The 12,436-nt window shown below is 57.1% G+C and overlaps 1 protein-coding gene across 2 annotated transcripts; it reads left to right on the top strand.

The window, feature by feature from the left end:
• The first annotated feature begins 692 nt into the window (after nucleotides 1–692).
• LOC123803945 (alpha-1-antitrypsin) lies at nucleotides 693–11,091 on the top strand. 2 transcript variants are annotated; one of them, XM_045815797.2, is made up of 5 exons: nucleotides 693–766; nucleotides 6,762–7,420; nucleotides 8,835–9,105; nucleotides 10,384–10,531; nucleotides 10,843–11,091. In XM_045815797.2, exons 2-5 carry the CDS (start codon nucleotides 6,766–6,768, stop codon nucleotides 11,032–11,034), a joined length of 1,266 nt encoding a protein of 421 aa, XP_045671753.1. In that variant the 5' UTR covers nucleotides 693–766; nucleotides 6,762–6,765; the 3' UTR covers nucleotides 11,035–11,091. The 2 variants fall into 2 exon arrangements, with proteins under 2 accessions (XP_045671753.1, XP_045671752.1); XM_045815796.2 differs by lacking the exon at nucleotides 693–766 and adding an exon at nucleotides 2,633–2,735.
• Nucleotides 11,092–12,436: the final 1,345 nt, after the last annotated feature.

The following is a 12,436-nucleotide window of genomic DNA, read 5'->3' as shown; positions in this document are numbered from 1 at the left end:
CCTCCAACCAGGATTCTGTCCTTGCTCGGTTTCCCGGATCATCCTTCCCCTTCTTCCTAGATAAGGTGTCCAGAGGAGCTCTCCACAGCAGGAAATCCCAGGGAAGTGGGGACCACAGAATACGAGGATGGGGAGATAAGGACTCAGACTAGACAGGGCCCCAGAGCCCCTCATATGCTCCCTTCCAAATATCCCAGTCCCTGCTGGGACAACTTGCATCCCTTCTGCACCTAGCGAAAGTCCATGACACACACCTCTTCTATGCACAGACCCTTCCCAGCTTCCATGGGCTCCCACTGGGCATTTCTCAGGTGGCTCAGTCCTTCCCTCTACAGCTGGTCCTGGAAAGCTGCCAAGATGCTGGTGCCAGGCCATCGGCCAGGAAGGTGACACCTGCTATGCCCACGATCCCTCTGAGCCCAGTGCGACCCTCCCTCGGACAGAAGCTCAGAGGGACTGGGTGACTTGTCAGGGTCACACAGATGGGACCCAGCTAGAACAGCAGGTGACAAGCAGGACTGCCTGGGCCAGGGAGGGCTGGCTGCACCCGCCTGGCTACCCACAGCTTTGTGCAAGGCGGCTTCCTGTCCCAGTTCCCCGCCCCTCCCGGACCTGCTGCCTCTGACACCCAGAGCCTCCTTCCTCCAAGGCCGGCAGAGACTGTGCCCTGCTCAGGGTGCGTACAGAGTCCCAGAGAAGGAGGAGGAAGAGGAGGAGGCAGGACACTGTAGGAGGTGTGGAGGCCACCGCAGCTCGAGGATTGGAGGTAGAGGGGGCGTAGGGCAGTGCCCTCCCACCAGCCCAGACGCCATGGGCTGAGGGAGCCAAGCTTGGCAACGGCGTGGAAGGTGGAGCACTTGGCATTGCCCATCCACTGTGGGAGGCGGGAGGGGCAGCTGGGTTTGGAGGGAGGTCATTGTACAGACGGAGAAACTGAGGCATGGGGAGAGGAAGAGATGCCCAGGAGGTAAGGAGGTCAGGCCTCACCTCAGTCAACCAGCTCTCTGCGTTGTGAGGGGATGTAGAGGCCCGATGGGGAGAAGCCCATCCGGCCAGCTGGGGGGAAAGAGCCTGAAGCCAGATTGTGGAACTGGGGGGTCAGAATGGGAGCGGGGAATCCTACTCTCTCCGAGCTCCTTCCTGCTCTTGTCTGGCGGGTGGTACATACTCCCCTCCCAGGGTCACTGAGAGCACTGGATGGGAGAAGCCTTGGGGGCATTCCTGGAAGGCCCCCCTCCCGCAGTGACACCAGGGAGGCCCACTGGCACAGGTAGGACCACATCATAAAGGGCTCGCTGTGCACACCCAGCACTGGACTCTGAGCTTACCCAGAACTGTTGCATTCAATCCTCATAGCAGCCCAACAAGGTGGGTACTGCTGCAATCCTCATTTTACAGGTGGGGGAACTGAGGCACAGGGCGGTGGAACAGCTTGTCTGAGATCTCATGGTCAGTGAATAGGGGAGCTGGGTTCTCAGGTCTGAACCTATGTAGCCAAGGAAGCTGCAGGCCATTCACCTGGCACAGTCCCACATTTGGGACCAGAGGAATGAGAGAAGGGACAAAACTGCACTCTGCCACGCCATCAAATAGCTATAGAGCACCCACCATGTGCCGCGCTCCGGCGGAGCGCACAGAGAGGGAGGTGGTCTGCCTTAGGTTTTTAGAGAAATCGCAGTCAAGCGAGGCCCAGCCAGTCTCAAGCCTGTACCACCACCTCCCCCACCGCCAGCACCCCGGGGACCTGCATTAGCCCCAGAACAGGGCCACCTTCCCAGGAAAATTCAAGCAGTATGTGGATCGCATTCCTCTGCTGGGAGCCACACCCAGTGGACACAGTAATAGGCCGAGGCTGGCCGAGAATTCAGCCTCGTCCTGCCCAGAGAAGCCCGGAGAGCCTGGCTGAGCAGACCCAAATAAAAAGCCCACTGTGTGCCGGGCACTTTACAGAAGTTATTGTGCACATCCCTGACAACCGTGCTAGGGAGTGGGACTTCCAAACCCCTCCGATGCGGACGAAACCACCTCCTGGTTCGGAGAGGTGAAGACGCTTGTCTGAAATAGCACAGCCCTGCTTTACATATTTACCATCTGACCCCTGGTCTGTGCCCCTGGCCACCCGTGCCAGCCCAAAGCGGCTGTGTCAGCCTGGGTCATGGCCTGTATTCCTTCTCGGGAGAATTGTCAGAGTTCATAGCTGGGGCTAGCTTGGTAACTATGAATGAGCAGCCTCTCCACTCTGGACCTCCGTTTCCTTCTCTGCCAAAGGCGTTTTCACTTCCCTGCCCCCTCCCAAGCTCACTGCGTCTCCAGCAGCAGCCATCTCAAGGTGGTTGGGTAAAGCGCAGCTCTTGCTGGGGCAGCCAGTGGGAATTCCCCAGTGGGAGGGTAGGCCACCCAAGGAATGCTAACCCCAAGAGTGCCTGAGTCATGCCACCTCTCCGTGGATGCAGGACGCCACGGTTTATGAGCTGGGTACAATGACTCCCTTTGGTAGACAGGACAGAGGGCCGTGGGCTGCCTGGGCAGGGCGCGTACGGGTGGCGCGGGTGGGCAGCTCAGCGGTGGCCTCTGGACTTAGTCCCTGTTTGCTCCTCCGATAACTGGGGTGACCTTAGTTAATATTCACCAGCAACCTCCCCCGTCATCCCTGTGAGTCCACGGCTTAAATAGGAACCAGAACAAGGCTCGGTCTCCTCAGCCTTGGTCACCGGCCCCGGCCTGGGACAGTAACTGTAAGTATGCCTTCCACTGGGGAGAGCCTCCGGAGAGGCGTCGGGGCCCCTGTGCCGCTGGGCGGGCCCCTGTGCCGCCGGACAGGTCCCGGGGATGCAGGGAGGGTGGAACAGGCTGGGGCTGGACCCCCTGTCGTCATGGCAACAGCAGCCCGGAGGTCCCTTTCCACTCCCAAGCTTGCCCCCGGGGCCTCCCCAGGACCTACTGGTGAATACACTGGGGAACCCAGGTTCCCATAGGGACCTTCTGGAAAGCCGGGTGGGACCAGAGCCCAGAGTTCCAGCCACTCATCGGGGCTCCATCCTCTGCAGAGACGCCCAGAACAAAACCGTGCTGGGCCCCCCTGTGCTCATTGGGTCTCAGCGCCCTTGTGCGCAGTGGAAGATGGGAAACCCTGGAGGGGCCCCGGCCCAGGCTTTCAGCTGTGCTGCTGAGCCCTTGCTCTAGCCAGCTGGCTGCTGAGCTCCTTACAGGCGCTCTGCCACCCGAGGCTTAGAGCAAACTTCTGAGGTGGTTACTGAGATTACTCCCATTTTACAGATAAGGAAATGAGGAACAGAGAGGCTCATAACTTGCCCCAAATTTCACACTCTCCAGGATTCCAACTGGGGTCACCTAGCTCCAGAATTCACCCTCCCAAATCTCTTCCTCCCACCAACATAATTCTCCTGAGTCTTAGGAGTCAGCTGGGCAATGGGAGAAACCCAGCTGGGCTGGCCTCGAGGCCCCTTTGATGCTGGGTGACCCTGGACCACTGCTCAACCTCTCTGTCCTCTTAGATAAACTGTAGACAAGCTTTGCCCTCATTCCTCTCACCCGTCCCTGGCCCCCAGCCTTGATCTCTGGAGCATGGGAAGGATATAATTTTTCTGTCATCAGTTCTTGGAGATGGGGGCCACAAAGATGACCAAGGCCAAGGCCACTAGACTCCCATGTGGCACTCCAAAAATCCATAACGCTATCGATAGCAGCGAAGGCTGCCGACAGTTGGCTTTGTGTCAAGCATTTCTTGGCACTTTGTACATATTAAATTTGCACAACAGCTCTGTGAGGAAGTGCACCCTTGTCATCTCCAGGAAACGGAGGTTCAGAAAGGTTAATTAACCTGTGCGAGGTCACACAGCTGCTATGGAATTGAACTCAGGCATTGTGGCCTCAGAGCCGCTGGCCTGAGCCACATGCGGTGCTGCCCCTTCTTCATTTAGCCCGACCCCTTCCAAGCATTTTCTGTGTCAAGGTCTCTGGCTTCAGCTTTGTAAACAGAAGGACTGAATGCTGAGTTCTGGAATCAAAATGCCCGAGATTAAATCCCAGATTCATAAGCCACCAGGTCTGTGGTTTTCAGTAAGTTGCTCAACCGCTGGAGGCCTCAATTTCTCCATCTATAAAATGGGGCTGATAATCATTCCCGCTCCACAGGGTAAGCGTTGAGGGGACATTAGATGAGTGCACATAAAACACCTGCTGTTTACTGGGTGTGATGACCGGGACGGCGATGCTGGTGCTGGTGTGCGCTCGGCACAGGGTTCACCAGCTAAGAGGCAATACGTAACTCGGAGAATCGAATTTACACTTCTCCAAACTCAGAGGCAGTTCACGGCTGAGCAGTGGCGGCGTCGCTGGGTGCTTCACCGTCCACTTTGTCCACTCCGTTGCCTTCCCCAGCATGAGGCTTCGGGGGTGCAGGGTGCAGCCTTTGATAGAAGGGCATGGAGAAAGCAGAAGCTTGGGGGCCCTAAAGGAATAATTGAGAGGCAAAAGGAAGCCGACAGGAGGCCCAAGCCCAATGTGAAGGTCCCTCGGGGCTCAGTTCTGGCATTCACAGAGTCTGAGAGCAGCGGACACGGCTGTGTCCGGCTGCAGTTCAAGTGGCGGGAAAACCAAGACTCGTTCCAGCTTTGTCGCTGATTCGGTGTGTGGCCTTGGCAAAGCTCTGACCCTCTCTGGGCCTCAGACCTTTTACTGTAAAAAGAAAGAGTCAGAATGGGTGATGTTACACCCACCGAGATGAGTGTGCTCAGCACCGCTGGGACCCCTCCCCAGCTCAGCCCGGGCCCGCAGCCCTTGGAGGGAGAGGGCACCCCACCCACCCCTGCACCCCCACGGGAGTCTCAATCCATTTTGCTCTACCAAACCCAAATACCTTCTAATTGAAAATCCAGTGTTAGTACAGGGGAAACTCGTTATGGTCTTCCCCCACCTCGACTTTGACAGCTGGGGACTTGCTTGCCCAAGGCCAAGGGGATGCCAGTGGTCCCATCAGGGCTGGAAGCCACAGCCCCTGAGGCCACTGGCATATTTAGTCCCCCTCCCCCCTGCCCCGGCAGAGGCCCAAATCTCTCATGATCTCTGAGCCCCGCAAAGACGAGGGGTTACTGCAAACCCAAACCGTGAAGGCCCGCAGCAAGCCCCAGAGGGGACGCGGAGAGGAGCCGAGGGAGGTGGAAATCTACCGAGCCAGTGCGGGCTAGTGTAAGAAAAACATAAACACGTATTACGTAACACGCGGTCTGTCACGTTTGGATTACTTAGAGGCACGAAGGCCAGAAAAAGGGCGGCAAAGAGAAACCAGGGTCCTGCTTCATTTCATGGTTTGATTCAAAAGAAACTTTTAAAAGTCTGCGAGGATAGACTTTCTCATTTCCAGCTCCTTCCCCTCAGGTTTTCAAATTCCAAGTTCAAGGACTCCTTTGTCTTTGTGTTTTACTAGCTTGATGAGTTTAGTTCCATGAGAAATAGAGAGCTATGTGGCTGCAGGCACACTCTCCTCTGCTTGGACCTCAGTTTCCCCATCTGTGAGGGGAGCAGGTTGTACTTAGGGGGTGCAGACTGGTGGCCCGAGGCAGGGGCCCATCTGGGAGCCACGGAACACGCGTCCTTCCACTGCCTGCCCTCCGGCGGCTTCTGATTTGCAACCCCTACCAGCTTCTAGACCCGGTCAGTGTGAGGTCTGGTGCAGGGACTTATTTCGTGAAATTCTCCCAATGCCCTTACTTTCTATATGAGGCAGAATGAGAACCAGGGAGACCGAGTAGCCTGTCCTGGGTCACACGGCTGATAGTGACAGAGCCCACATTAGAACTCAGGGCTGTCTGAAAAAGAGATGTTTTCTCAACTCCTACACCCCACCCCACACACAAGCACACGACCCCCAACTTACTGGAGAAATCGGAGTCTACTGCCCCCATCGTTGCCAAACCCAGAGCTGGGACATGGGTGGTGACAAGGATGGGAGGTAAGCTGACTGCAGGGACCGCAACCCATTCGTGTGGCTGAGGCCGCAGACACGTGTGGGGCTGCCGTTCGGCTCAGGCGGTACTGCTGGGGGCTGAGGCTCACCGTGAGTGGTGAGTGGGGACAGCCTTGCAGCTCCATGGGCTCTGGCTGTGTGTCACTGGGCAGAATCTTACCCCCTCTGGGCAGCAGCCTCATGTCCATTAAATAAAAGGAGTCAGTGGAAATGTTCCCATTTCACACCAAATTGTACCTGAGCCTGAACTGGCCAGATTCCCGGGTAGTTGTGCACAAGTCTCTTATGCTCATTGTGCCTCAGTTTCCCCTTATGCAAGACAGGGGCTGTGACACCTGTACACAGGGCCATGGCAGGGGTAGGGCAGCCATCAAGAGCACGGACTCCCACCCACACGGCTCGGGTCTGTGATTTTGCTCCTGCTACTTTCCTGCTCTAGGGTCTTGGGCAGGTGACTTCAATCTCTCTGGCCTTCGGTCTCCTCCTCTGTGAATGGACAATGGTCCCGTGCCCTAGGTCATAGGTCATCACAAGAGGGCAATGAGATGAGACAGCCAAGTGCCTAGAATGGGGCTCGGCACGTGGTGAGCCCTGTAAAGTCCTTGCTACTGTTCAGTCCTTCTTTGATGGGGACTCAGGAGAGGGCTTGGCCCGGGGCCAGCACACAGTAGGGGTTTTAGTAAATTCTGGATGCTCCCCTTGGGGTCAGTCAGCGGCCAGGGGACTCGCCGTGTGGCCTGACTCGGGTGTGCTGCCCCTCCTCCCTCTCTTGCAGGACCATGCCATCCTCCATCACCTGGGGCCTCCTCCTGCTGGCGGGGCTGTGCTGCCTGGCCCCCCGCTCCCTGGCTGAGGGTCTCCAGGGAGACGCTGTCCAGGACACCGATGCTTCCCAGCACGATCACGAGGACCACGCGGAGCCAGCCTGCCACAAGATCGCCCCGAACCTGGCCGACTTCGCCTTCAGCATGTATCGCCAGGTGGCTCATGAGTCCAACAAAACCAACATCTTCTTCTCCCCCGTGAGCATCGCTACGGCCTTTGCGTTGCTCTCTCTGGGGGCCAAGGGCGACACTCACTCCCAGATCATGAAGGGCCTCGGTTTCAACCTCACTGAGAGAGCAGAGGGTGAGGTCCACCGAGCCTTCCAGCAACTCCTTCACACCCTGAACCACCCCGACAACCAGCTACAGCTGACCGCTGGCAATGGTCTCTTCATCTCTGAGAACATTAAGCTATTGAATAAGTTTTTGGAGGATGTCAAGAGCCTGTACCACTCAGAAGCCTTCTCCATCAACTTCGGGGACACCGAGGCGGCCAAGAAACAGATCAACGATTATGTAGAGAAGGGAACCCAAGGAAAAATTGTGGATTTGGTCCAAGATCTTGACAAAGCCACAGTTTTTGCTCTGGTGAATTACATTTTCTTTAAAGGTAAGGTTGCAACACCGCCCTGAGCTGTTTCCCACAAAAACATCCAAAAATATTCTCAAACACGCACTTGTTAAATTTCTGTAGCAGTGCAGGATGAGTAGGGCAGTGTGTCTCCGCATGTGTTATTTGGTTTCCCACACACAACCACGGTCAGACTTTCCATGATCAACTCAGGTCAGGTGATGATGGGTGAGACAGTCAAATCATCACTTTCTCTGCAGGATTTTCAGAGCCTTTAATGTTCTAGTGTGCCTTGCTGATCCCTTCCAGGGAAGGAGGTAAAATAGGCATTTTTAGCAGAGTGTATGAAGGGAATGGGGTTTCTTGGAACACAATTTCTGAAAACTCCGGTGCAGTGGAAGGAGGGACAGCTTTCGAGTCAGAAACACCAGGGTTGGAATCCTTCTCCTACCGATTATGAGCTGCTTGACTGGGGGAAAGTCATCACACCACTTTGAGGTTTCCCCTCTGTAATGGGGACATAATGACACCCTTGTGGTCAGGTTTCTGTGAGGACTGAACAAGTTACACAGGACACGGGGCCACAGGCTCACACGGCAGGGCCTCAACCGAACTTAAATCTCAGCCTGGTCTCCGCCCTGAGGGATGGCAATGTGGGGGTTCTGGGGGGCCGCAGAGGGCACTCTAAGGTTGTGGAACAGCCCACAGAGATGGCCTGGGTGGGGGGGAGGTGAGAGCGAGGCCAGGGTGGCCTCCTTCACTGTGCCGGCCCCTCGCTCTGGAGATGATAGTGCAACGGAGAGCCCAGGGCCAGAGTCCGCACATCTTAGGTCCCAGCTCTGCTACGGGGCTTCTGGCGGGTCTGGCCCCTTTCCAGCCTCAGTCTCCATCTCCGTCCAATGGCAGAGTTGGGCGCAGGAGTCCCCAGGGCAGCCTTCCACTCTGACTTGCCCGGATGGTGCCGCTGTCTTGGAGTGGGGGGGGTGGGGAGTGGGGGAGGGGCTGCCCAGGCACCTGCATCCTGCACGGTGATCCAGGGAAGCCTTTGAGTGGGGGCGACAGTGAGTCCCTGAGTGATGAGAACCGCCCGCTAACAAGGGGCAGGGAGACTCGGACAGGGAGGTGCCGAGTAGGACTGATGTCCATCATTTTCATGCAGACTCTCCCAAGCCGCCCTCAAAGAAGCAAGCATGAAATACGAGGGGAAATGCTCGCTCTGCACACCCAGCGTGGCAGCCCTTAGCCCCCGTACAGTAGACATTCTGGATCCTACTCGGGTCTTGCACTGTCCTCACAAGAGCCCTTTCAGCAGACTTCACTGCAGCCCCGTTTACAGATGGTGAAACAGGTTCAAAGAGAAGGATCTCAGCAAGGGGGCTCAGGCGTTCTCATCCCCCCGTATTATCCAAACCCTCTCCCATCTCTGGCTGATGCCACCTTCCCTTCTCTCCAGGCAAATGGGAGAAGCCCTTCGAGGCGGAGCACACCTCGGTGGAGGACTTCCACGTGGACGAGCACACCACGGTCCAGGTGCCCATGATGAGTCGCCTGGGCATGTTCGACGTCCACCACTGCGAAAAGCTGTCCAGCTGGGTGCTGCTCATGGACTACGTGGGCAATGCCACCGCCATCTTCCTCCTCCCCGACCAGGGCAAGATGCAGCAGCTGGAGGACACGCTGACCAAGGAAGTCCTGGCCAAGTTCCTGGAACACAGACACACCAGGTGATGCTCAAACCGGAGAGCAATCTGGGTGCTGCCACGTCGGGCCCGGCCCCCATCCCGTGGGCCGCACAACTGCACGTGACCTGCTGTCCCAGACACAGTCTCGTGTCACTCATACCGCACCGGTCAGGCTCCGTGAGAGGGACGGGGCCCACGGGGAGGAAGCCAAAGTCCTGTGTCCTTGGGGACTCCCCCGCCCACCACCGCCACGGACACTGCCCATTCCCTGTGTCAGCGCCCGGAGCAGGGTGAGACACGCCAGCAGGTGCCCTGGAGAGCCGAGAAGGGAGAAGTGGCTTCTGGCAAGGGGCGCAGTGCAGGTGAAGTTAGAGGAGGGACAGTCAGGGCTAGACGGGGGAGAGCCCGCCTGGGGACCAGAGAAGCAAAGGCCCAGGTGGGCTTGGGTTCCTCTGTCACCAGACCAGTGCGGGTGGATGAGGTCCCCACCGTGAAATGATATGTGAGCGCACAGCCCGGATTCGTGCGAAACTCCGTAGTCACAGGACACCCAAGCCCTCGGGAGCTAGTTTATTGGGGACACTCCAAAACACACATCCATGTATAAATGTATGCAACAGGATCATAGAAAAATAACCACAGAAGTTAAAATTGGAATTAAGAAATAAAATTAATATCCAGAAGAAGACATAATAGACATATACATACATAAATGAATATGAAAATACAAAAGAAAATAAGGTTAAAATTAAAATAACAGTTTTTTAAGACTTCTACCCCTCTCCTCAACTCACCCCTGCACTCCCTGCACCAGAGGCTGAGGAAGGAGAACAGGACAGGGCAGAACCTAGAACAGCTCACGGGGGGACTCCGTGCCCATCAGCTCAGCTGGCAGACCCTTCTTGGGACCACACGTTGTCTCCCTGGGAAGGGAGAGCTGAACATTCAGCCCGGGCACTCGCACCTGCCTCACCGAGCAAATGTCCCTCAGTACCCGCCCCACACCCCAAGGTCCCCCTGGAGAAGTCCCTGTCTGGGGGGACCTAACCCTGCAGGACAGTGTGCTAAGAGCTCCCCAGGGGAGTGCCCAGAGGGCCCCTCAGAGGAAGCAGGAGGCAGCCCCTGAGACTTTGCAGGACAAGCCCATCCCTGTGACTCTACATTCTCTGGCCCCAGGAGCTGGAGGAATGAGAAATAGAATAAACCCATGAACACCCCCAGGCCTCGTGTGGGAGGGAGAGGAGCCGCTGAGCGGGAGAAACAGCCAGAAACGAGACACTCGATGTGTGAAACCCCTTTGTTTCCTAACCCTCGTGACAGGTCTGCCAGTTTACGTTTGCCCAAAATGTCCATTTCTGGAACCTACGATCTGAAAACCGTCCTGAGCAAAATGGGCATCACCAAAGTCTTCAGCAATGAGGCTGAGCTCTCGGGGATCACGGAGAAAGAGCCCCTGAAGCTGTCCAAGGTGAGTTGTCCCTGGGGTCCGTGGGCGGTGTCCCTGCTGGGGTTGGGGGCTGCTTCCCAGCGAGGCTGAGAAGGTTGGTGAGGACGGAGAAGTAGGGTCCGCTGGTGGAGTCAGGCAAGGCCTGGAGAAGGCGGTGAAGGCCTGTGTGTTGCCTGCAGGGAGGAAGGCCGTGGACAGGGCAGGACAGGCCGGGCGGAGGAAGGCCCCAGTGAGCCCCTCCCTGGGTCCCGGTCCCTTCCTCTGGCCTTGCTCGCAGGCTGGGGGAGGGGACAGCCCTGCTCAGAACAGACCCATGTGCTCTCTCCCCGCAGGGGCTGCATAAGGCTGTGCTGACCATCGACGAGAAAGGGACGGAAGCTGCTGGGACCACGGTTCTGGAAGCCATCCCCATGTCAATGCCGCCAGGGGTCGACTTCAACAGCCCCTTCCTCGTCATCATCTATGATAGAAACACCAAGAGCCCCCTCTTCGTGGGAAAGGTGGTGGACCCCACCCAGAAGTAACCGCCTTTTGGGTTCAGCTCCCTCCCCAGATGACATTAAAGAGTGACCCGGCCCAGGCTCCAGTGTGACGTGTGAATCCTTCAGTCCCTCATCTCTCAAGTCACCCTCTCTGGCCCGAGGAAGTGGCCGGACCGGAGGTCACCGCGTCTCTCCTGTAGGCGGTGTGTTACTCTGTGGCGGGCCTTTACGCTGTCCGGGAGCTGTGCGAGGCCAAGATGAAACGTTGCCTGCCACGCACAGTTTAGTGGCTCTTCCCCAGTCACTGTGGGAAAGCTCTAGGCTCTCAGTCATATCTGGGAATCCCTAAGGGGGGATCACAAAGGCTCAGATACCGGCCCGCCGCCCCCACCTCCACCAAGCATCCCCCTCTCGCTAAGCCCCCCAGCCCTGCTGGTGCTCCCCGTGCCCCCCATAGAGCCCCTTCCCCTGCACGCTGCCAGCACCAACCAGGAGGCTGCCCCCCCGCCCCCGTGGCTCCCAGAGCCTTCAGCTCACACAGGGGCTTGGAGTTGCCACCCCTCCAACTGCCAAGAGAGTAGAGTCCATCCCCTTCTCATCCCACCTTGACACCTGAGCCAGGCTTGAGCTCCTACGGCTCAAAGGCCTTGCCTCCAAAAAGCTATGGTTGATTTTTCCTGGAAACGTTTTCAATGGGGCTAAGCTGGGAACACATACTTCTGTCCTTGTCCTTCCATCTCTGCCCCAGGACCCTCAAACACATTACCCTTAGAAGCAAGTGGGTCTTCCACCTCCTCTTCTCTCCAGGCGGGTCTCTGGGCCTTGGTCTGGTCTGTGTCCCCTGCCCAGACTTATCCCGACTTGCCAGCAACGGCCAGGACACTTACCCTGTGTCCTCTTCTACCCAATCACGGGGCCAAGTGGTGGCTCTGGAAAGTCATTCCAATGATTCTTTGGTCATGGGAGAGGAACCAGGCCATCAACCCCACTAGCCCTCCCTGCCTTCCCTTGGCTAAGCTCTGACAGGGTACACTTTCCATCTGGCCTTGTTTCTGCCCCACGGCCCTGCCTGTAGTCTTCAGAGGGAAACCACAGCTCCTAAACCACGGCTTGTGGCCATCCCAGGAGCAGCCCTTTCCCTAAGGGCCTTGTGGCTCGTTCTCATCTCCAGAGCCCCACGGAAGGGTTATGGCAGTCAGAAAGTCCTGCCAGACCCCCAGCCTGAGGGAGCCAGCTCCTGGGACTCACAGGAATGTGCTCATCTGTGGGAAGGACTGCCCCATTCCATAAGAACCTAGCATTGCCCTCCTGAGTCATCACAGGGGCTGAACGTACGTCTACGCAACTGGGTTGAGTCATAGGAAATTTACACCTCTTAAGTCAGAACGGCCCCCTGTGTGCAATTCCATGTAGTTCAATATAACGGGTAACAATTCAGCCATCT

Source organism: Ursus americanus, chromosome 26 (genome assembly GCF_024610735.1).
Source record: "Ursus americanus isolate L20-20 chromosome 26, mUrsAme1.1.p, whole genome shotgun sequence".
NCBI classification, from domain to species: Eukaryota; Metazoa; Chordata; class Mammalia; order Carnivora; family Ursidae; genus Ursus; species Ursus americanus.
The sequence above is the reverse complement of the archived record's forward strand: the minus strand, read 5'-3'. Positions and strand labels throughout refer to the sequence as shown.

Coding starts and splice junctions, on each gene's coding strand:
- LOC123803945 (XM_045815797.2), top strand. CDS start 6,766: ATGCCATCCTCCATCACCTGGGGCCTCCTCCTGCTGGCGGGGCTGTGC. Junction 7,421..8,834: donor GAATTACATTTTCTTTAAAG/GTAAGGTTGCAA, acceptor CCTTCTCTCCAG/GCAAATGGGAGAAGCCCTTC. Junction 10,532..10,842: donor AGCCCCTGAAGCTGTCCAAG/GTGAGTTGTCCC, acceptor CTCTCCCCGCAG/GGGCTGCATAAGGCTGTGCT.